The 25,556-nt window shown below is 31.3% G+C and overlaps 2 protein-coding genes across 3 annotated transcripts; both read right to left on the reverse strand.

Annotated features, from left to right (window-relative positions):
* Positions 1–630: 630 nt before the first annotated feature.
* On the reverse strand, positions 631–3,018 carry LOC123921254 (CBL-interacting serine/threonine-protein kinase 11-like). The gene is made up of 2 exons (XM_045973721.1): positions 2,119–3,018; positions 631–1,747 (listed from the first exon to the last, which is right to left on the reverse strand). The coding sequence occupies exons 1-2, from the start codon at positions 2,581–2,583 to the stop codon at positions 905–907; spliced, it is 1,308 nt and encodes a 435-aa protein (XP_045829677.1). The 5' UTR covers positions 2,584–3,018; the 3' UTR covers positions 631–904.
* Positions 3,019–22,194: 19,176 nt separating this feature from the next.
* On the reverse strand, positions 22,195–25,064 carry LOC123921919 (EPIDERMAL PATTERNING FACTOR-like protein 5). 2 transcript variants are annotated; one of them, XM_045974641.1, is made up of 4 exons: positions 24,837–25,050; positions 24,241–24,346; positions 24,065–24,108; positions 22,195–22,630 (listed from the first exon to the last, which is right to left on the reverse strand). In XM_045974641.1, the coding sequence occupies exons 1-4, from the start codon at positions 24,837–24,839 to the stop codon at positions 22,388–22,390; spliced, it is 396 nt and encodes a 131-aa protein (XP_045830597.1). In that variant the 5' UTR covers positions 24,840–25,050; the 3' UTR covers positions 22,195–22,387. The 2 variants fall into 2 exon arrangements, with proteins under 2 accessions (XP_045830597.1, XP_045830598.1); XM_045974642.1 differs by having other exon boundaries at positions 24,241–25,064.
* Positions 25,065–25,556: the final 492 nt, after the last annotated feature.

Raw genomic sequence — 25,556 nt, forward strand, 5'->3', positions numbered from 1 at the left:
CTAATTCACCAACTCCAAACGCGATCGCAAGCCAAAGCTCAATAATTTTTCCACTGCAAATCACTTTTTAACTCTACACTGCATCTCACATTCAAATGAATCCATGTCTCTATCATATTACTGCTAAAATATTCATGTTTCATGGTATTTGGAACCACATTGATCACAGAGCAAGTGCTTGTGAACAATCTCTTAGCAAATGCAGAATTGTTCCAATCAATCACCAGTACCACAATAAAGAATATGTGCTAGCAACTATAAAGTTACCGTACTAGCCTCCAAGCCACAAGATCTTGTCATCACCTAGCTCCGCCGGCGAGGGTAGAATAGAAATAATCTTACTGTAAATTTCATTGGCAATCACTCCAACATTTGATTTTTCCTGTCATATGCTGCAACTCCGGGGGCATAGCCTCCACTAATCCATAACTTTGCACCACAATGCATTATATGAACTTACAAACCATCTTTTATAACTTGAAATTTTTGTCTTGTCAAATAGAGTTTTAGGATCATCTCAGTCAAACAGAGGTAATTGAGAGACTGTTCTCCCTTGATAAATTCAACCAGAGATAGTCAAATAAACAAACAGTTAAAGTTATTGTGGTGTCATTTTTTTTCTCAAAAGAATAAACTCAACAGATATTGTTTCTCAAACAAAAACCAAAATTAAACTGCATACATCCATTTATACCAGATACTTTCCACAAACAAATCAAGGCAACAGTGTGCAGTAAACAAACACCAAGCATGAAAAATCATATATATACACTAAATATTTTTGTTACAAACTATACCTTAGTCACATTCGAGTACCATAACCATATTCACTTTAACAAAATTTCATCATGGTTTTTTTTTTTTTTTTTTAAGTTTTTTTATCAGAATAATTGAGCCAGAAAATTTATTCAGTAGAGACAGCCGCATGAGACTGAGTTTGGTCTTGTTGCGATGTCGTTGCATCACACAAGCGGGGTCTCAACTTATTCTTCCACACTTCATCAAAAGCAACCTCGTCCCCACCAAATCTCTTCACGTCAACCACAACCACCTCAGCCAATAATCGGTAAATCTCAACCCCAATGACCAAACCCCCGTTTTGGGTCTCAATCTCCACCCCAAATTCCTTCTTCTTTCTCACCACTAACCCCTCTGCCTTTGCTGCCGCCACCACCTTCTCAACAACCTTCTCCAATGACTCCGTCAGCACGAATCTCTCCCCTTCCATATCCGTAAAAAACCCTGAAAGATCCAACCCTGAAGAGAAAAATGATATAATATCAAACGCATTCAAATCCATTGTTTTACTTTCTTCTTCCCCATTAACCTTCTCCCCAAGTCCGACCCCCTCTTCATGATACTTCACCTCCTTATACCCTTTTCTAAACCAAGGATCCCGGGTAATCTCCTCAACGGTTATCCTCGTCTCAGGTTTCGTATCCAACAACCGCGATAAAAACCGCCGTAGATCCGGTGAAAACCAACGTGGACACTTAAATTCTCCACTATATATCTTCCTATACATCACCATCAAATTTGGATCGTTAAATGGAAGATAACCAGCTACGAGAACAAATAGAATAACACCACACGACCAAACATCCACCTTAGCTCCATCATAACCTCTCTTCGCCAAAATCTCCGGTGCCACGTAAGCAGGTGTTCCGCAAAGCGTGTGTAACATTCCATCCACACGAATTTGCTCTTTCACTGCACTTAATCCGAAATCCGAAACCTTCAAATTCCCCTGCAATTAATTACAGCATCCATAACAGAATAACAGTAATTAGTTACATAAAACATAACAGAATTGCAATTTGTTACAGAAACTTGTAATATAAGTGATAGATTATTCGTACAGAAAACTTATATAATTTCTACACGTGTACATGTTGCGAATAATATTCATGCCTAATCATTAATTTCCTGATAACAAACTAAAGTGATAGATTATTCTTGCAAGAAAACATAATAAACTAGATTCAGCCTTTGTTAATTCAATTGATAAAAATCAAGACACACAATCAAACAAAATGAACTAATTCATTCAACTTTTGTCAAATAAATTGACAACATAAAAATGAACTATAATCGATTATTATCAATTATGAATTATACCTTATCATCAAGCAATAGATTTTCCGGTTTCAAATCACGATGAAAAACACCATGAGAATGACAATAACTAACAGCAGATATCAGCTGTTGAAAAAGCCTCCTAGATAGATCTTCACTGAACCTTCCTTTACTCGCGATTTTCGCGAAAAGTTCACCACCTTTAGCAAATTCCATAACAAAATAGATCTTAGTTTTCGTAGCAAGAACTTCATGAAGCTTAACAATATTCGGATGACGAAGACGACTCATAATCGAGATTTCACGTTTCACGTTTCCAGCGAGACCAGTTGCTGTGACTTTCTTCTTGTTGATTACTTTCACAGCAACACTTTGTCCATTTTCCATGTTCCGCGCGTGATATACTTTCGCAAACGCGCCGCATCCGAGGAGTTTTCCGATCTCGTATTTTTCGAATAACGCGGTGGTTTCCGCCGGAGCTGGTGGTGCTTGTTCAATCTCCGACATTCCGGTGGTTTTGTATTGAGATCGAGCTCTCTGGTTAGAGAGCACGATCGATGGTTAACCTAATTGTGAAAATGTGAAGATTTTAAAAGTGATTATTGATTAACACTTTTTTTCTTTGTTTGGAAATGATTTTATGAGTTTCTTTTTAAACAGAATATGCGAAATTTCTTCCTATAAAATGCTGTTTTGTTTTTTTGTTGTTGAAGGTTTGGTTTAAGTTGAAAGTTGGAAGAAGAGTTTTTTGTTTTTGTTTTGTAGGTGTTTTAAGAAGTTTCAGGAAAGTGTTAAGGAATTGTTTGGCTATTTATTCGTCGTCAATTATTTGCTGCTGCGTTTGCGTTTGCGTTTGACGAAAAACTTAAAGAGCGACTTTTTTTGTTTACGCGTGAGAAATGAGGATTATTAGGTGAAGATTATTACTGTTGCTTTAGTTAAGTTATGTTGATTATTCAAGAAAAAAGAAATTAAGTTATCATTTTATTCATGAAAAAGAAATTAAGTTTTCCTTTGATAAAAAACAGAAGCTAAGTACTTTTTTTGGTGCAGAGAAGTTAAGTATTTTGAATAAAATAAAAGGAAGTTAAGTATCTTTCTTTTAGAAAAAAATATTCACATATGGTTGGTTCCACATTGTGAAACTTGATTTTTAAAGTGTAAATTTAATTTTACTTCTTAATTATCATTTCTCACGTTGATGTATTCTCGATAGTTTTGAAGTTGAGGTGTGTCTTTCTAAAAATGAGATTATCAGTGGATCTTTTTAGGTGGTGTCTTTTTGATAGAATTTTTTTTTGACAAAGATCAAAGGAAGATAATTGGTTTTAACTATTAGATGTAGAATACATTCTTTTTATGTACCATTTGGCCAAGTTTTTTCCTCTTCTTTTTTCTTATAAGTAAGAAGTTAGGCTAAATAACAACTTTTAAAAGCTTTAGGGTCTGTTTGGTTAAAATAAGCTATAAGCTAACTGATAGCTGAAAAGCTAGTTTATTGAAATTAAAGTGTTTGGTAAAATTAGCTTTTAAAGTGATTAATAAATATATAATGACATAATTGATAGTGGGTAGTTTTTTTTTAGAGTGGATAGTTATTAAATTAAAGGGTAAAAATGGAATAAAGTGTAAAAAGCTATAAGCTATAAGCTCAAACACTACTTGAAATAGCATCTGAAAAAGTTATAAACTAGTAAAAAAAGTTTGTTACCAAACACCTCTAGTTTTTATAAACAAGCTTATAAGCTCAAGCTTATTTGTGTTACAAAACACACCCCTAGTAAGAAGAAAAAACTTCTATATTTTAAGAAAAATTATAATATATTATCAAACATTTTTTTTTGGGTCAAATAGTCTAGTGGCTAGAAAATTCACCTTTTTAAAGGTGAATAAGTGGAGTGTCCCGAATTTGAACCCGGGCTTCTGCACATATAGTGTGATGTCCCTATCAACTGAGCTAAGCTCACTGGGACATCAAACATATTTTTTAACCTTATTATAATAAAACAAAAAACAACTTTAAACCTTTTTTTTTTAAAAAAGTAAGATTTATCAAACAACTTTAATTTTAGTTTTAAAGCTATTATTTTCAGCTTTATGGTTAAAATAGCTTCTACACCTAAAAAAAAGTTGGGTTAAACAATACCTAAGTCTTAAAATAAAAAATAAAAATAGTCATTGTTTCCCAAATTATAAATAAAAAATAATAATTTCTTTTAAGAACTATTTTTGATTATTCATATGAAATTAAATTTAAACTGCATTTAATTTACTCATTCTTATTTCCTTCATAACAAATAATCACACAAAAAATATTTTAACACATTTTCATACAACTTATTTCAAAGTAAATACAAAAAATAAACATACTCCAACTTATTATGTTTTTAGTTGTGATTTTTTGTTTTGTCTAAAGGAGTATATCCTATTATTTATTTATTTTTTTGTTAAATAGGCTAATGACTAAAAATTCATATTTTGAGATGAATAAGTTAGAGATTATGGTAGTTGTCAAAAAGAAAGTTAGAGATTTCGGTTTGTACCTCAACTCTACATATATCTCTATCAGTTGAGATATGATCATGTCTCCGAATGTGTAACTCAATGACAAAAAGAAAGTTAGAGTTTTAAAAGGAGGTTCAGCGTTCAATCACTAAATTTTAATAATTTAACTTGAAATTAAGGATAGTGTAAATTTTGTGTCTAACGTAAATGTATTTAAACATAAGCCTTTTACATTAAATTCACTTTTAATTAATTTTTTTTTGTCGTATTATCAAACATGCCTAAAGCAAGTAATTAAATTTAAATGGTTAAAAAAATCTACCTAACGGCGAATAATTAAAGAAAACTCAACCAAGCGTTGCCCTTTCTTCCATGCTAGAAATGAAAGCTCAGCCAAATTCTTAGAGAATCTATAGTTTCTGGTGTTTGGCAACCATGGGGAGAAAACTCCACTCCCTGCTTCAACCATTCTTCTCCCACTGACATAGAAGGCGCAAACTTATCTCAGCCATTTTGGAGGAGCAGTTAATTCTGCAATTTCTAATCTTCATCTCTGTGGTGTTTCATCCATCTTAGGTTCTATCAATTTAATAACAATTACCTCCGATATGAGTGGACCTGGAATGACTATAATCATCCATTGCATAATTCTTAATTGAGGAGATATGAAATTATACTGGAGTAATAATTAAGTATTACTTAAAAATTTATTGAGCAGTGTAATATTACTCAAATTTTCTCGATTAAACTTTATATTTACTTATCAACTGAACTCTTACAGTAATTATTAAGATCCAAAAATTAACATCAAACAAAACATACGCTTGTTTTTATTTACGTTTTTTTGGTATGTACTCGTGAATGACCAAAAAAGTATTTAACGTTTTGTTTACGCGTGGGGTTAGAAGAAGAAGGAAAACGTGATTTCAATTTTCGTTTTTAAATAAATAAATTAGTGTTAATAACAAATTCAGGCCGCACAAGTGTCAATTGCTTATTAGTAGTTGCAGTTGACAGTGCAATAATATATTGCCACGACGGTGCCGACGTTGAAAATAATATTGATCCGTCATTATGTATTTTTATTTTTTCTGCATTTATCTCGTGTTGAGGCAATTGACGTTTTCAGAGATTATTGCTTCTTGCATTAAGCAAAACATGATTTTTCAGCCTCATATTTAATGAAGGATTTTTAACCATACAAGTGTGATATTTTATCCAAAAATTGCAACATGCATATAGGACCATTTATTATTTCAGATTTTTTTTTTTTGCATGAATGAGATATTATTGTTGGTATTTCAAGTATGAGTTGAATCCATATCGGATAGTTAAATTTTGAATTGTTTATAAATTTTAGGTAAAAATATGATATTTAACTCATTTGTATAGTTTTTTTTTTTTTTATAAGCAAAAGTTGAATTATAAGGAGTACAAGGGGTACTCAACCCTTACAATTCAGGAACAATCTCCTTAAATACAAGACTTGATGTGTCGTTTTGCGCTTATAATGAATGATAAAACTCTTTTTCAAGAAGTTGTTAGAATCAAATTGATTCATAAACCCTAGAGTCGATCATGTTAATCATTAAGAAATAAAACATAATCATAATCATAAGCGGAAGCGTACCTGAGTTTGAGTTCACCATATGTGATGATCAAATGTCACGGGTATGTGTGATCTTCCAACCGCAGAATTCCTTATTGGCTCCTGAAACCTCCTCTGATGGGGATGAAGAGAGAACTTTTATATGAGCGCCGTTTTCACGTTATTCTGCAATTGGGGACCATAACCCCTATAAATAACCTTAGGGTTATTTCCTATTTTTCAATTTTCTAATTTGGCCCCTCATCAAATTAGATATTGACTTATGGTATCTACACAATAAATTGTCTTTCATGATATTTATGCTTTTAGCCATAGACTTATATATTATTAATTAGACCACTGATGCTTTGGCTAATTACATAATGGCCCTAACACATGTAATATTACAATTGTGACCCAAAAATCCTAACAATCTCCCACCGGTCACATATGTAATTATACACATGTGTTAGACTTTATGAGCTCAAAATTCGCCATTATATTCCTTAAGCATATCCAAATTATCTCGTCCATTAGTCATGCCAATATATAGAACCAAGGTGATTTTCGTTACATTAATCATAACTAAACCCATCAATGATCACCAATAGTGACACAACTAAATGACATAGATCCATCATGAAATGTGTAGCATGAAAATCACATGAAATTGGTCTGTATATGTCGATTTTCAACTGGTCCTCTTTAATCCTTAGTGAGATCAAACCTTAACCAAAGTCAGAGTGTAAAAATACCAAAACTTTATTTCTGCAGAAAATATTCTTAAGCCTTATTTGAACTGAAGTGTGTCTATGTTATAAAAGCATTAAAAAATAACAAACTCCCACTAAAACTTAATATCACTTAATGACTTGACACCCATACGAGCAATATGCTCATGGAGCCTTTTGGGTGAAAAACTTTAGTAAGCGGATCCGCAACATGGAGTTTGTCCTGATATGCTCCATAGACAACTGTTCACTCTGAACTTAATCTTTAACAACAAGACTTCGTCGAGTTCCTGTTGTTATTGAAAATAGAACTAATAATTTATTGTCACAAATAACTTTAGTGGTATTTCAATTCCTTATCCACTATGTGCAGCCCCGTGACAAAGTTCTATAATCAGATGCCTCATGATATGTTATCTTTGTATCCAACAAAATCGGAGTCAGTACACCAAATGATCTCCAAAAAAAAAGATATGACCTCCAATACATGAACATGTAGTCTTTTGTTCTCTTTAAATAATGTACGACGCATTTGGCTGCTTTTAAATGGTCTAATCTTAAATTACTTAAATACTTTTCGAACATCCCAGAAATATACGCAATAACAAAACGCGTACAATCTGAACTTTAATTAGACTCCACACCAATGATGCATGTGGAATCTTCTGTATTTACTTTTCTTTAATGTTATTCATAGGGCACTGATTGAGACTAAACTTGTCCCCCTTATTCACATGTGTATCACATGGTTTACTTGCTCCCACAGAACTCATGGTATATCCAATCATCAACCAAATTCACCTCAAAACCAAACGAGATGATCACTTGATGAATTTTGAAATACCATAGTTGAAATATTGCTTGAGATCATAGATGGATTTCTTAAATTTGCAAACCGTATATTTTGAATCTTTTGAAACAAAATTTTGCGGCTGCACCATATACATTGTGTCATCAATGTACCATTTAGAAACGTTGTCTTTACATCCATCATATGTAGCTTAAGTTCTAAATACATCAACAATGCCATTATGGTCCTAAAAGAGCCTTTCGAAGGAACCGAAAAGAAAGTCTCTTTATAATCAATGCCTTCTTTATATGTAAATCCTTTTGTGACAAGACGAACATTTTACCTCTCCACATCGCCTTTCGAATCTCTCTTGGTCTTAAATATCCATTTAAGATCAATGAGTTTCGCACCTTATGGCAATGAGAAAAGATCCCAAATGTCATTGTCATTTATAGACTTTATCACTTTATTCATGGCATCGATCCACCTTTAAGAGTTAGAACTTTTCATTGCTTGATGAAATCTTATCAGATCATCATCCATCATTCCAATGTTAACCTTATGTTCCTGAAGAGATACAATATAGTCATTTTGTATTGTATTTCTATTTTCTCGAGTGGATCTCCTGACTGACATATGTTCCTGAGATGTAAGAGTTTGTTCTTTTGAAACAATTTCTTGTATGGGAAGTAAAACACAAGTGGGAATATCAATATATTCCTCTTCAAAACAAAAGTTCATAACCATATATCCCCCCCGCAAACTCGACATCCTCAAAGAACTAGCATTTACAAAAAAATAAACTTAATTGTGGATCATAAAACTTGTACCCCTAGATCTTTAAAGTATACCATAAAATAGCAACTTACAATCCTCAACTTACAATCCTCTTCAATTTGACATTAGCCAAGAGTAACCATTAGCAAAAAAAAAAAGAGAAAAAAAAAAAAAAACAGAATGAAACTGAAGACATGAGCAAATGAAAATAAATAGTGAATAATTCTTGTCAATGATCAAAATTCCAAATAAAATTATTATCACACCAAAATAACCGACAAGTTTAACCAAATTTAAATTTGAGACTTAACTGAATTTGCCCATAGACCATATATAACATTCAGGACCGTAGCACTTGAAACAGAACCAAAATTGTATACAACGTGCATTGATAAAAGGAAAAGGCAGCCTGAATTCATAATTGAATTTTAGGGTAAAAATAAATCATATCAATTTGATTAAATACCAAAAAAATAAATAACGTGTAGTAAACACACATATAAACTGAATTCATGTCAAACCACACGCTCAGGATAATCATGAGCACCAAAAACTGAATTCGACAAGAAAATTAGAAATACTCATTTTCTCAATGATCAAACTTAATCTTTATTAATAATCTAAATTTTTCAATTGCCTCAACTTAAACTATTTCGTCCTCAACCACATATAGATGTATCTTTCACCATCACTTAGTTGCCGGACAATTCATAAAACCTTACATAGGCACACTGTTGTTAGTTGTGACACCGGAATCTATCCAACATATGTGTCTACATACCAAAGTTAAATCAACCTCAAAACAAACCAGATTAAGAATTATATCTTCCCTTAACATGTCATGTTTGACAATTAAAGTAATGTTTCTTTACCCTTTAGTTCCACAAAAGAAACAACTATTGTTACCTGATTTAAATTTTATGTTGCTGTTCCTTTTGAGGCACTGTATCCGCAACTTATCCTTATACTTTATTGAATTAAGGTTTCCCAAAAGCGTAGGTATATCAGACTTTTCGTTCTTGAGAAACCTCTTTTCAAATTTCCTTAATGAAAACTGTTACCGTGTTTATCTTTTCAGATAGTCTGCCCTAGAACGTTTCCATAGTGGCCTTTCTTATGATCATCGAACATATGCAATTTGACCTCTCCCACCTTCCAATTTCCCTATTTTGCTTAGAGGTACTCTCATCCGTACGAGGTGAGGGAGAATCAGTCCTTAACGCAACGTCGAGATCCATACTTCAAGAACTATCACAAGATTTACTTTCTAGAACTTGAAGTTTGAGCCATTTAACTAAATTGATGTTGGAAGTAACTTCAACGTGTCATTCATAACCGAAGTGAGAACAAAAATCAAGCAAAACATGCTCAAGTAAACCTCAAAAAAGTAATTTTAAATTCAAATAAAGGTGAACCCCATTACAAGATATCGGGAATCCATTAACATTCTATCTTTGGACAAAATATTAATTTTTCAGTGATACCTTGGCGTACGTAGTAATCAAACACTGATAATAAGAACATGTCGAACAATAAATTTTCCTTTGGGCCAATTTATTATTCACACGTAGAACTGAATAATTATCACGCGTTTATCACCACAGGTGCACTTATAATTCTGTAAAATAGTTACCTTCCTTTGGGCCGGTTAAATATTCACATAAGTTACAAGCACACAACCTTTTATATTTCAAAATAAATTAATCTCCACAAAAGAGGTTACTTTGGCAACATTATGTTTCAATCAACTTATTTTAAAATATATATCCTTAAACCGTCCAATTTTTGAATTTAAAAATACTTACCAAAATCGTAACCAAGTTTGCATAACTTGCAATTTTCCAGAACTGTAAATATAATCTTATTGGAATTCCTCATGAATAAGACTGGGGTCTGATTTTCATAACGCGGGAATGAAATATCCAGAGACACAATTCATTCATGAACTAACAATATTCCTTAAGCTATTTTCTTAATACTTGATACACATATATGAGAAAAAAAATATATATATATATATATATATCACATGCATATAATTTAAGAACAAAAGTACTGCAAGTCTGTATAATTCCAATAAACCTTAAATTAGTCAAAACTGAAATCCTTTAAGACCAAACAGCCCATATATTAAATTGAGACTGAGAAATAATCCAAACCTAAATTCTTGAACCAAAAGGAACCGAACCATAACACAAAATCATAGCAATTTATTTATTTTTAAAAGCTATTTTCAAAATTGAACCAAATATCATATACATCAAATATTGAGACCGAACTGAAATTGTTCATAGACCGAACTTTGGAATGGAACGTGCAAACCAAAAATTCTATAGCAATTTTAAACCAAAAGCATGGATTCACAATGCCAAACTGAATTCAAACAGCACAAGAAACTGGCTATTTGCAAAATTAAACCAAAAATTATAACTAAAATTGCAAGTATAAGAACACAACTTGAAATTTTTTTCATAACCGATTAAACAATAGCCCCATGAATTATCTGCTAACTCCAGATTTATAGGGCAGTTGTTTATATATCTCAGTGTTACAAAACACACAGACAAATCAAATATCACATAAAATTAATTAAGTGGGCAGAATGTATACTTTTGATCAAATTACTTTAATCCAATTTCATTGATGCTCATATACATGAAGTCAAGAAACAATATAATGAGACAAATTGAATATACGATGCATACAGAGTATATAATATAATGAAAATTAAACCCACTGAATTCATCATCATCATCATACTCATAAAAGTTGAAACCGAAACCGAAAACATCATTATGCATCGTAATTTCCAAAATAAAAATTGAAACTAAAATTCAAATCAACAAAATCATAATTATCTCATGAACGTTGATTACAAATTTAGACCAAACCCTGAATTTGTAATCGAAAAATAGAAACCAAACCGAATATAGATACCGAACAAAATACATGCCGATAAAACCAAATAGGCATGAAAACTTTATTTTCTTAATGATCAAACATGAGTGGCTCTGATACCACTTGTTAGAATCAAATTGATTCATAAATCCTAGAGTCGATCATGTTAATCATTAAGAAATAAAACATAATCATAATCATAAGCGGAAGCGTACCTGAGTTTGAGTTCACCATATGTGATGATCAAAGGTCACGGGTATGTGTGATCTTCCAACAGCAGAATTCCTTATTGGCTCTGAAACCTCCTCTGATGGGGATGAAGAGAGAACTTTTATATGAGCGCCGTTTTCACTTTATTCTGCAATTGGGGACCATAACCCCTATAAATAACCTTAGGGTTATTTCCTATTTTTCAATTTTCTAATTTGGCCCCTCATCAAATTAGATATTGACTTATGGTATCTACACAATAAATTGTCTTTCATGATATTTATGCTTTTAGCCATAAACTTATATATTATTAATTAGACCACTGATGCTTTGGCTAATTACATAATGGCCCTAACACATGTAATATTACAATTGTGACCCAAAAATCCTAACAGAAGTTTTACAAACGATGAAAATTGACACACAACATTTTCAACACCTCTTAAATAATGATACTTTAAGCTTGTTACAACAAAACATTTTCTCACAAAACTTGAAGCTAAGTTTGACAACACCATTGGACAATTATCAACGACAAAAAAGCGCACCATTAGTATTCAATAATGGGAAAAGAGTAACCACCACTAGATTGATCATCAATGGAAAGAAAAATTACCACAAATATGATCCACAAGTAGAAAAAGTGTTAATACCGGATTAATCGTCGATGGGAAGAAATGTCACCACCAGATTGATCATCTCGTGTGTGTAGGACACTAGGATGGTTCTGAGGAGGAGGTTGTAGTGATATTTTGGTTGCTATAAGGCTTGTTGGGGTTGATGGCGGCAAAAGACGAAGGCGAAAATTGAAATAAAAAAAGTGGTGTTGCCGGCTGTTAAGAGTCCCACATCGGTTGAGAGATGACCTGACTAAATATTTATATACTAGAGGCAATCCTCACCTTACAAGCCGATTTTTTAAGGTTGAGTCAGGCCCAATACTCATTTCTAAGATGGTATCAGAGCCTCTCCACGATCCGTTGGGACACTAGGATGGTTCTGAGGAGGAGGTTGTAGTGATATTTTGGTTGCTATAAGGCTTGTTGGGGTTGATGGTGGCAAAAGACATAGGCGAAAATTGAAATAAATAAAAAGTGGTGTTGCCGGCTACAAATGCAGCTGCGACAAATGCAGCCGCGACAGCGGTAGTGAAGCACAATTACAAAACATTACTATAAGCAATTTTATAGCAAGTATAATATGACAATACAGTCCCCATAATCACTACTTGACCTTCCACTATTTCATTGGTCTATTTTGGTGTTGGTAAAATAATAAAGAGGTAAAATAAAATTTAATAATGGTTGGTATGTTTTACGTGATTTTTGTCGGATTTGATTCGGAGTTTGATTTAAGTTGACTATTGATTTATCTTTGCCCAATATGTTCCGAATGAATATACTATGATAAATTCGGTAATGAAATAGTATATCCAACTCACAATCCTCTCATGTGATTTATTATACAAAAAACTTTTGTTCAAGATCAGTTTTTTTCAATAAGTTTTTATTTTAAGAGCTACTTCAAGAAATTGGTTAAAGATATTGTTAATCAATGATGATAAAAAAAAATACTAATGTAACTTTAAATGTGGATCATAAAGAACCTTTTTGAAATATATAAACACATATTTGATGATATTTATATATATTTTTTTTTACAATGAAAATGAAAATGAAGTTCGAACCTACGACCTTTAGCATATTACTCAAACCTCTCACTACTACATCAAAGTAATTTATATCTATATGATATTTAGATAACTTTTTATTGTTACTACTATATTATTTTAAATATACCTTATTGTTTTTCAATTTTAAATTTACAAACAGTTTTTTGTCATTATATTATAAGACCCTTCATCACCCGCGGGTAAATAAGCTCATATATATGGGAAAACTAGAGGCAAAATCTAGGATATTACATAGTAACATAAAGATCCTCTCAATTGACAAGTCAATTATCTGCACATAGATTATCTTCATGATAACTGTACTCAAACTTTAACTCTAGTGTAGGCAATAGAAAGATGATTCCATAATCAATGAACCTAACTCCACCAAGCCCTATCTATAGTGCAGTCAACAAATCCCACAATCGACCTTCATACGGAGTTCCATGACCCACACCAGATCCGGCGGATCCAAAGCCTTTAATTTCACTCATTTTCGTCTATTATTGCATGCTATTAAGCCACTATATCGTTTGTCCGGTTTTTTAGAGCTTATGCAAACAACTTATGCAATATAAATTAGGTTTTATGCTATTTTATAACTTCACACTAGTGAAAATTGTAATTTTATAAACTGTTTTATCATAAACTATCTTGACAAACTTATAATAATATATAAAAATTGCATCAGCTGTTTGCATAAGCTCTAAAAAAAGCTGTGTCAAACGAGCCCTAATTATTGTTGACTTTAAACAATGTCAAAAATCAATATATATTAAGATGACCGAAATAAAATAAAAGTTTGTCTTAATTTTTATTTTTTATTTTACAATTTATCGTAAAATATTTGATCTACTCATTTTTTAATACCGATATTTTATATTTTATATCTCCATCTGTCTTAAATTATATATAAGGAAAAAATTACACTTATTAAGAAATCAGAAAAATAATAATCTGGAGTTTTTTTTTTTTCTTTGAAATAAGTTGCATGAGGTAAAAATAATTTTTATTTGTTATGAAAAATTAAGAGAGAGAGGGGAAATTAAATGCAGCTTGCATTTAATTTCATGAGTATAAACAAAAAAAAATTAAAAAATATAACTGTTTTTTCTCCTTATAATTTAATTTGGGACAAGGAAAATAAATTTTTTTCTCTAATATTTTAAGAAGGAGGGAGCAACTATATCCTAAAGTTATTAGAGCATATCCAAATATCACTTTGAGTGTCATACATTATTAATATGATGTCCCTCCAATGTCATGTACTAATGTTTATGCAATTCATATAAAATTTACTCCAATGATATAAAATTATGCGACCCTTAAGCAACTCAGAGAAATTATTTAAACCGATTCACTAAATAAGTCAATATTATGTACCAAAACAAAGTTAATATTAAATTGATAATACGATACCTTAAATGAGGTACTTGAATCATTTTTTGATATCCACTATACCATCATGGTTGCTCCATTGATAAAAAAAGTATGGATCATTAGCCAATGAAACACATTTAAATACCCTTATTAAAGACGTTTTTAGTACTTTCACGACTCCAATCATCAATATTAGGGAGTACTCCCTCTGATCACTATTATAAGGAAAAAAAACCATTTTTTAGGTTCATTGAAAAATTAATGTATCTGACCTATATTATGAACCAGATACATCAATTTTTCAATAAACTTAAAAGTGATTTTTTGCTTATAATCGTGACGGGAGGAAGTATATATGAAGTCTAGAGATTAATCTCTACGTACTCCCTCCTCCATCAATTTACTATCAGCAAAAAAAAAAAAAAACGAATTTTCTTTGTTTAATTTATAAGTAAAAAAACTCATCTTTTATCATTTTTTTTAATTTACTTTTACTTATTCTTATGGAGGAATTAAATGCAAATTTTATTTAATTTATTTCCATAAAACTTATTTAAAAAAAACAAATATTATACTTCAAAATTACCATATTTTGTGTTTTTTAATAAGTGTGAATATTTAATTTGAGAAAATGTATTAATTATTAACGATAAATTTATAGGAGGTGGGAGAAGAGCGTCTATCTGGTGGAGGGATGTGTGTGATGTTAGAGAAGGGGTTAAGTTAAGTATGTGTCGGTGGTTTGAGAATAATATATATTAGCAGGGCGGTGTGCAATGGAGAGCGGGAACATTTTTGGAAAGATAAGTGGGTAGGCGATGTCTCTCTTAATGTAAAATATCATAGACTTTTTTATTTGGTCATTGATAAAGATACATCTGTGGCGAAAATGTGCAGAGGGGGTGGGGAGAGGAAGGTGAGGGGGTGGAGGTGGCGGCGGCGCTTTTTTGCTTGGGAGGAGGAATTATTTGTAGATGTTGCAGTGTTTTGAATCACTTTTTCTTGCAGGTTGATGTGACAGATCATTGGAAGTGGGTTCCTGATCCTGGTTCAGGGTATATTTTTCGTGGAGCTTATCGGTTGTTAACCCATATAGCTTCAGCAGAGGTGGATGTTCATAAAGAGATTATTTGTAACACTTTTGTCCCATTGAAGGTGGATCCCTTTTTGCCTAACACGCGCTTACTAAATATTAGATTACCATCAAAAGACAACTTGATCAGGTGCATCTGAATTCTCTATTGTGTGTTGGTGGTTGTGAAGTCGTCGAAACTTCTAATCACTTGTTTTTAGAATGTTATTTTTCACAAACTATTTGGTGTAACATTATGCCCTGGTTAGGTGTGCATGGGCCTTTAGTAAATATTGTTGACACTCATGCTTTACAATTCTGTAATGCTTATGTTTTTTGTAAGGAGGTTCGGTCGGGTTTACAATTGGTTTAATTTGGTTGACTTGTTGCTGGACTATTATTGGAAACAAAAGAAATAAAAGTTGTTTTACTTACAATCTAGTATCAGTGGAGACTTTGTGTGATAAGGTGAAAATTACCGCTTGATGGTGGTTGAAATCTAGTAAAAAAAAAAAATAGTTATGATTTGAGTATGTGGTGGTCTAACCCATTACCTTATTTGAGAATTAGACTTGGGTGAAAGGTTTTTGTTGGATTAATTATGTATTTTGATTGACCTTTTGTAACTCTCTTTAGTTGAGCACAAGCATATCTTGTGCTTAACTCTATTTGATCTATTTATTTTGTTGGCTTTTTTTGGAAAAAACATTAATTATATATATCATTATACTATAATCTCAATATCCTTTAAATTGAAATGTCAAAAAAAAAAAAAAACTTTAAATTAACTTAAATGATTATCTTATCTAAGGATTCATAAAGATTAAACTAAGTCATTACTTTCTTTTTTTTTTTTTGGTGCGCTAAGTCATTAAGATGATTATTATGTTGTTTAAAGTATGTCATTATTTTAAACAATATAACAATCATCTTAATTACTAGTAATATGCTAAACCACAATATTTGTTCATGTATCTGCTGATATCGTCTTTGGATATTTTTAAGTTTCAATTCAAATTTATTTAACTAAATTATTAATTATACTTTTTTTGGTACATCAGTTCTGAATAACTTAACAAAGATAGCTAAGCCACACAAGTTCAAATCTATTATGGTCCTCCTGGATATTTTGCAATGCAAGTATTAATAACTCTAAATCATTATCATATTCGGATAACTTTATCTATATCGACAAAAAGAACTTTAAATAAGAGATAGTAACAACTTAAAGTTCAAATAATAATGAGGTCAAAATATGAAGAATAACAAAATAGATAGTTTATTAGCCATGAAGTTATAAGTATAATTTGTAGAGATTTTTAAATTTGATTCTAATTTTAGCTACTAAATTTTTAATTTAATGTTAATTAACAAACTGTTTTATATTTTTTTTTGTTTTACAAACTATTTTATATTTTACAAATAACCAACACATACTCAAATAAATACACGAAGAGAAATATGATGATCCAAGCTTAAAACCCTAAGATGTAGTAGGGACAATTAACTACACACACATCTTTTGGCCAGAACTTCTGCAAAATAAGTATAATTTTTTTTTCTTCCGAAGATATCAAACAAACTTCATTAACAAATTATTCATTCTAAGCACAATATACCTTGAGAAAAATAACAAAAATAAAATATACAATAAAAGAAGAACCAAATACAAACACCTATCAACCGAACAAAATAAAAGAAAGGATGAAATCCACACTAAAAACTAGCCAACAAGAACAACAACAAGCCCCCAAAACTTTTAAAGCACCACATAACTATACACAGAGAGGGTATGTTTGTCAATTAATTTGTAACAAGTGGCATTTGTGAGATTCACTGTATATATTTTAAAAAAAATGATAAATATATTCCCTATACATATTTTACATTTTAAACCCTTGAAAAAACTTCATGGACGAACCTTTTTATTTTGGTCAAACATTGTACAATAGTTAAAAGAAAAGAGAAAATATGATTCACGCACTAGATGCACACAGACCCATAAATATAATTCAATTGGTAAATATATTATATCTAATATTTAGGGATTGGGATGGAGAATTCTGGTACTCCAATTATTTTATTTTTTTTGAAATAATTGGTACTTCAATTTATTTACCTTACAAAAAAAATTAACTAAGAGAAAAAAAAAATACACCGACCCTTACTATAGTCGGACTAAGCTAAATGGACAAACAAATGGCCTCAAGACAAAACTAGGCCCAATAGGCAAAATGAAAAGAAAAAAAGGCTGGACCCAAACTAACTAAGAGAAGATAAAATAATAAAATACAAATTGGAAAACTATTACACCCCCTTAAGCTTGACTATGAATATCATAAAGGGCAAGCTTGGACACGAGATGAAAACGACGGTTAATGCAACGGTTTGGTAAAAATATCAGTAATTTGTGTGTTGGAGAAGCAAGCGAAGGAGTGCAGTTTGTTTATTCATGTGTTGAGTTTATTATGAGACAAATGAATAAGAATATTAAAAAAAAAAACGCATGCTTTAGTATTTCTCTAATGATATTTTTTGTGTTGCTTTTGCTTATGAATTACATAATCTAATATTAACTAATCTTCTCTTAGGTAAGTATGAAGAATGTTGATATTGTCAATGTGTTGTGGTATAAGTACTGTATACTCGAATTTGTTAACTATGTTTAATAAGTGGTTACAACTTACATCTATGATAGTGTGTATAGAAAAAAAAGAAAGTAAAATAGATAAATTTCATAAATGAATTTCATAAGTTACCTTGAGTAGGTGATGACAATCAATTATATGATGTTTTTAGTAGTAATTTAGGATGGTTTTAATAGAATTGAAGCCCAAAAGCAAGCAAGTACCTGGAAAAATGAAGTTACTTGGCCAAAAGCAAAAAAAAAAAAGGAAAAAGCATAAAAAAAAGACAAAAACGTAATAAACAGCGCAAGTCATCGTACTTATGATGAGATCCAGCGTGGCGCGATAAGAAAGCGGTTTAAATTGAAGAAAATCTGCAACAAATCTTTTTCATCGTACCACGATTACTTGTTATCGTGACACGATAAAGGCAGTTGAAGAAAAACAAAAAATCTGGAGAAGATCTTCTATCGTACCACGATATGATCCATCGTGGCCACGATAAGGCAAAATTACACGCCATCGTGGCCACGATGGGTGCACAGAAAAAGGTCAAATCCAGCTTAAAAACTATAAATAGAACCCTCCTCCTTCATTATTATTCATTCCAAAATATTGAGAGCTAGGAGGGCCAAGGAACTCCAAGGCCAATAAAGTTCTTTTTCTTTATTGTCTTTGTAATTTATTTTTCCTAGGTTAGGTCGAGTAGATGAACTCCCTTACGAATGTTTGAGACATGTAACCCTGGTTAGATCATATTCGTCTATTTATTTTATTATTAAGGTGATCCTTTACAAGCGACTTCCTCCATTTGTTTTTGTTTAAAAAAAATCATATTGTTCTGTAAAAAAATAAATCATATTGTTGAAATGGCGTAGTTTTGAATTTTTTATTTCTTTTTAATAAAAAATACCAAAATACAATACAAGTTAATGCATGAATGAGACAAGGCAGATATACTTAAACCCGATGAGGTATTCGGGTTTGAGTTCTATTTTTTAAACTCGTCGAAGATTAGGGTGGGTGTGGGGATACTCAAACCCAAGGACGACCTATGTGTGGGCTAAGGGCCCCACTATGATTTAGAGAGGAAAAAATTAATACCATATATAGTATAAAAAAGATAAATCGTTTTGGAACCCAAATTCGATTGTTGGATGGAATTACTTTACCTCTTGGTCGTACTTCGTATTACAAGAATTTCTTCCATTTAGAGCTAAATGGTAAAAAAAAACCCGAAGATTGTTGATCTAACCTGATGATCAGAAAGGTTGAGGCCGGTCCGTTGAGCAAGCTTTCACACCGAAGGGGGGATTTGTACCTGCAGGTGCTCCGATGCCTAAGTCAGCAAGAGAACAAGAGATACCAAGAAGAGAGAAAAAGTAAGGTATAGAATGATTCAGAATACCTGGCTCTCCTGTCTAGGAGAGCTTATATAGAGCCCCTAGCGCTGGGCCAAAGGTTGGTCTATTGGGTCGGGATAACCGGCCCAATAGACTCAACTGCCAAGATAGTCCATGTATCGTAGGGGAAGACCGTTATTTGCCTCTATCTTGGTTGGAGCCGTTCCGCTGTTCGCGGGTAAGGGATAAGCTCCGTGACAACTGTGGTTGGATAAAGGAGCACGTGTTAAACGTGCTGCTTAGCTGTTAAGCTACGGTGGAATGGGTCAACATGCATGGGTAGATGAGCACGTGTTTAACGTGTTGCTTACCCATTATGTCGAGCAGGACACGTCATTGGCTGGCGTGTCGGGGAAGTCTCTCCTTATTGGGATGTGCCCCAAATGTCGGGCAGAAGTGATTGGGCCAGCTCTTGGCCCAGTCCAGAACAATTGTTAAAACTTAGTTTAGTATATATCTTCTTCTTGCAGAAAAAAAAACATATATCATAAATTGTTGATACTATTAAACAAACTCGTGACTGGATTTTTTATGCATTTGTATATACAATGGTGAAATGAATTTCCTGGTAAAATATTCAAAGAGATGAAAACTCTATTACATTTTGCTCTATTCTAGTGCTTTTAATCTCCCTCCCATGATTTTAAAGTATAAAATCATGTTTAAGTCATCATGGAGTAATGGGGGAAATTGAATTTACTCTACTCTACGGCTTATTAAATTGATTTTTGTTAAAAGTTTCACATTAAATAATAAATATCTTAAAGATATACTTATAAGTTAAGTGAGAAATTTTTTTACACAAACCGTAACTTTTGTAAAAACGAATTAAGTAGAACAAACCCAAAATTTTAAGTCATACTGCAGCCACTATTTATATTTGTATACTAAACCTAATGATTTTGATCATAGTATTAAGAGTCATATGTTTCTACTTCTTTAGAAAAAATAAAATCCATATTTTTAACAATTTTATACAACTTAAAATTTTAAGAGTTTTCACTATTACAAATATGACATATTACACTTCATGTTTACATCTAACGAGCATATGTCAGATGTAAAAAGCTATATGGAGTAGCCTTTTCATCTGGCTTCAATATCCACAGATGTGAAAAATAAATAGACAAGACTTTTTACATCTGACTTCAATGTACCAGAGACATAACTAAACGCGGTGGCAATCTTGTAATTATGGTGAAAATTATCTAAAATATGTATATATCTGGCGAATGTCAGATGTAAAAAGCGTAAACTTACTACTTCTCGTACGTCTACCTCTGACTGGGGTCAGATGTAAAATGAGGTTTTGGCCAGATGTAAAAAGTGTTTTCTGTACTAGTGTTTCTTCCTTGAATTCACGATCTTCACTTATTCCTACCATTGGTGTGGACCACAAATTCAAATGGATCACCCTATAATCCATCTATTTATAAATGTCCTAAGTTTTATTCATTCATATACATCATAACTTTTGACAAAAAAAAAAAAATATACATCATAATTAACTTTTTTGCATTAAAATATTTGGGTTAATAGGTATTTATCCCTTAATTTGGACGAGAGAATCTTCACATTACAGGAGATAATTCAAAAAATATATATTACATGGGATAAACCAAAATTCGCTCACATTACAGTACATAAACACCTACTAACCTAAATATTTAATAACTATCAAACAAACATTTCATAAAAAAACTATCAAACAAACATGATTCATATCAATTATATATGTTGATAACATTCCATCAACTATCATATCGTTTGACAAACCGGTGCACGTGAAGTATGCATTATATTCCAACCAGAAACCTTTAATTGTTCCCCATTCACTATTTCTGTTTTGTTGTTAAACTAAAGTCTTTTGTGGTTTAATGACTACAAATTAAATTAAGGTGTCATGTTATACCGAAATATATAATTAAATATAAAATATAGCTTAAGAGAATAAAACTAAATGACCCCCCAAATCCATCAACAATTTCATGTTCAAAAAATATTCAATAGAGATAAGATTTTAGATGAATTTATAAAAAATTAGTTTTGTAAGAGTTAAGTTCATGTCAAACTTTTTGCTCAAAAAAAAAAAAAAATTTATGCCAAATTTTATACTAATATAAAAAAATTTAGAGAAACCGTAGCTTCTATTAATTCCCCTTCTATCTCCGTTCTTATATTCAAATAAAAATATTATTTGAAATGAATTTAAATAAAAATGACAAGTGACTCATTTTTGTAAATATTGAGTTAAGTTCTACCTAACCTAAATCCAAATTCTAATACTAACGACTAAAACAAACTATATGGCAATTCACAGCAAATGGGCCTATTGAGTGAACATGTCTTCATAGATTGCTAAATGATGAAACAACATAATTCTACTTCTCTAATATATTAGTCAATACATTTAATTTAGACACCACATTTTCAAGTATATATTATATTAATAGATTCATAATTAATAGGTCTAATCAAGATTCTTTTATATATGTCTAATCAAGTTCTGTACTATGTTTTCATATTCAACATCTACCACAAGCTAAGGCTAAAACAACCCATAAAAGGATAAGAGTCTTCATATAGTCACTAAGATGAAGTGATCAACTTTATAGTAAACTAAACAAAAATAAATCACACATAGGGAAGATTTAATATTCATGGCATGTATAACTTGTTGCCACACTTGCATCTCCATGCCTCCGGATAGTACTCCGCCGTCACCGGTGTACCTGGCGGCACCGGCACATGGACCGGTCTGCAAGGTGTACATTTACCACACTTGCCGTTGCATCGCGGTGGAAATGATCCGGGCCCACCTAGCAACCTTCTTGGCCAATCTATAGAAATCTCTGATTTGGATTGAGATTCCATGCCTTGTCCAATTTCCACCTTAGTTTTCTTTGAAAGAATCATAAATAATAAACTATTAGTGCTTGAATAACATAACTAACTATATATAAATATTATATTTTCTTCCTCAACAATAAGAATCAATACACTTTTTTTTACCATTAGATAGAGTCAATTAGTTGAATAACACAATGTCTTAATGTCTTCATAATAACATGCAAACATATTAAACAATACAAGTTATAAATATTCAAAAAATCAAAAGAAAAAAGCATATAAAAACAATAATCTTGAAGTGGTACCATATGTTTATAAAATTCATGACATAGTTTTAAATTGTGATATGCAACTGCAATTACAACCGCAAAATGTAAATATATAACTTTGGACTTATTAATAACTACATTGCATACTCTATCACATTTGTCCATAATTTTTTTATGAAGAGTGCTATCAACAGATTCTGTAACATAAACTTCTGAATACTATGGACTCCACATAGTACCAGTGTACCACAACATGTGTGTTGCTTGCTGTTAAAAAAAAAAAAAAAGTGTGTGTTGCCTAATTATATAGTGGACTCCACATGAAAGATAGCTCACATTGCAAGGGGTCCATAGACATACCCTGCATCCTATTCTGGCACATATTAGCCTATTTCAGTTTTCCCCCTATAATTTGTTTCTAACTTATTTCAACCCTTTGTCAAAAAGTTATATTTTCAACCCTTAGAAATTACTCCGATATTTTTTTTATAAGAAACAGTTGATTTTTTACGTTTATTGAATAATTGATGTATCTGATCTATAGTATAAATTAGATACACCAATTATTCAATGAACTTAAAAAATCAACAATTTCCGAAAAAAAGAACCGAAAAAAATATTATTTATTTAAAATAATAATAATATATTTCCTTATTATTTTCTCTAACACCAGGTAAGGAGTGAAACTTGTAGACTATGCTCATGTTTGGTATCATGGTGATTCACCGTGATTTTACAAAAACTATAGAGTGTAGTTTTTAGAAAATTACGGTGAATAACTATAATTCTGATATACCTACCATAATAGAAGACATACACTATATCACCTTCCCAACCTTATTTCAATTTATATGTAACATTTTCACATTTACAGTTTACTTGCACACAACAACTATACCAATCCTTTCTCAAAAAAAAAAAAAAAAAACTATAACAATGATATATAGATAACACCTTTATTTTTTAATTAAAAATATAATTTCAATTAAAAAGTTAGTCTAAACTCTAAATCTTCACTCTACTATAATGTTAGAGTTGGAACTTTTTTTTACTCATGTTAAAATTAGACCAAGGTAACTAAATTATAATACATAGAAAATGTTGATGAGGTAGTTTTTCATTTGATGCTACTAAAGATTATCAAGTGTAATTGAAAAAATTACTAGTAATGGAAAATAATGTAGATGGACAAGAATAGAAGAACTAGTGGCTATACCTGAAAATCTATATCAGATTTGAAAAATATGGTACACCTAGAATCTGCAAAAAAGAAAGAACTAGAAGGTGTGAATTAGATGAAGAAGATGTAGTAATAAGTTTAATAATTTATCATTTGAAATGAAAAATTATTATAAGTTAAGAAGAATTAAAAAATGAGGAAGAATTACATACCTAGACATTTAATGGCTGAAGCAGTAGAAGTATTGATGAACATCATTGTGAAAATTGAGAGCATGAAAAAGTAGAAATTGTAACAAAGATGTGTTTTTCTTTTCCTCTCCATGAACAAAAGAAAAAAAACTAAACCTCAATAAAAAGAAGTAAAAGAACCACTTATGTAATTCTAGATATAAATGATTGTCACACGTACACACACTTTATTTACTTAGCTATGACCCTATGAAAAGTAATGTTACAAGATAAAAAGAAATAATAGTGAAATTTTTCAACATATTTAGACTTTGCAATTTTCATGCAAGTATTAAGCTAAACAAATACCTATCACTTAGCTCTTTTGTTTGAAATATAGAAAAAATCACTCTTCTCACTTCACTTTCCACAACCCTTTTTTCAAATCTCACACTACTTTATGTAGGTAGCTAGAAAGAGTAGAAAAAGTAGAGAAAGGTGAATATTTTTTGGAAAGAATGGTAGGTTGTGACTTGTGATAGTCGGGGGTTTGAATAGTACTTTGAAGAGAAGTTAAATAAAGGGAAAAAAATAAAATAAAGGTGAATCTTTGAAGATCATTACTTCCTAAGCTTTACCATGTTTAGGTCTTTGATTCTCTTGCAGCCTTTGTTCTCTGTCTTTCAATGGTTCCTAAACCCAGAAAAACTAAAACAACTCTATCAAAACCTTCACTCTCATGCTCTTACTGCACCACACCCCCTCACTCTGTTTTCCCCTGCTTTTTATGTTCTCTTTTTGTATATAGTTTTTGTTCTCATGCTTCAACTTTGGCAAATGTTATAAATTTTAACCACCTTCATATTTTTAACTAGTGCATGTCCTTTTCTATAGTCATTTCTTTAATTTTTCATTTAATTTTTTAGTAAAATGTCATGCTAAAATATCATCTACCACAATCTAGATCACACATCAAATTAGGGTAATCTTGTAAATATACTGTGGTATTTATATACGAGTTGTACTATGTAAACCCTAACTTTGAAATTATAGAAAGAGACAACAGCTCTACTGTTAGATATATCGTAAATACAATTGACTGAACTTTGTTATCAACATTGTGTATTTCAATCCGTTTATATTTTCAGATATTTAAAATTTTAAATTGAAATTATTCTAACATAATGCGATTCTCCACAATATCAAGACTGCCGTGCCACTAAATTAAAAATTTGATGCTACCTATATTAATTATTGATGCAACAGTTTGGCATGGGATACATCATAACCACTAAACCCTTTATGAAAGGACACACATTATTTTAGAGTGGTTCTTCAACATTATTTTTCTTTCTTTT

Source organism: Trifolium pratense, linkage group LG4 (assembly GCF_020283565.1).
Source record: "Trifolium pratense cultivar HEN17-A07 linkage group LG4, ARS_RC_1.1, whole genome shotgun sequence".
Classification (NCBI taxonomy): domain Eukaryota; kingdom Viridiplantae; phylum Streptophyta; class Magnoliopsida; order Fabales; family Fabaceae; genus Trifolium; species Trifolium pratense.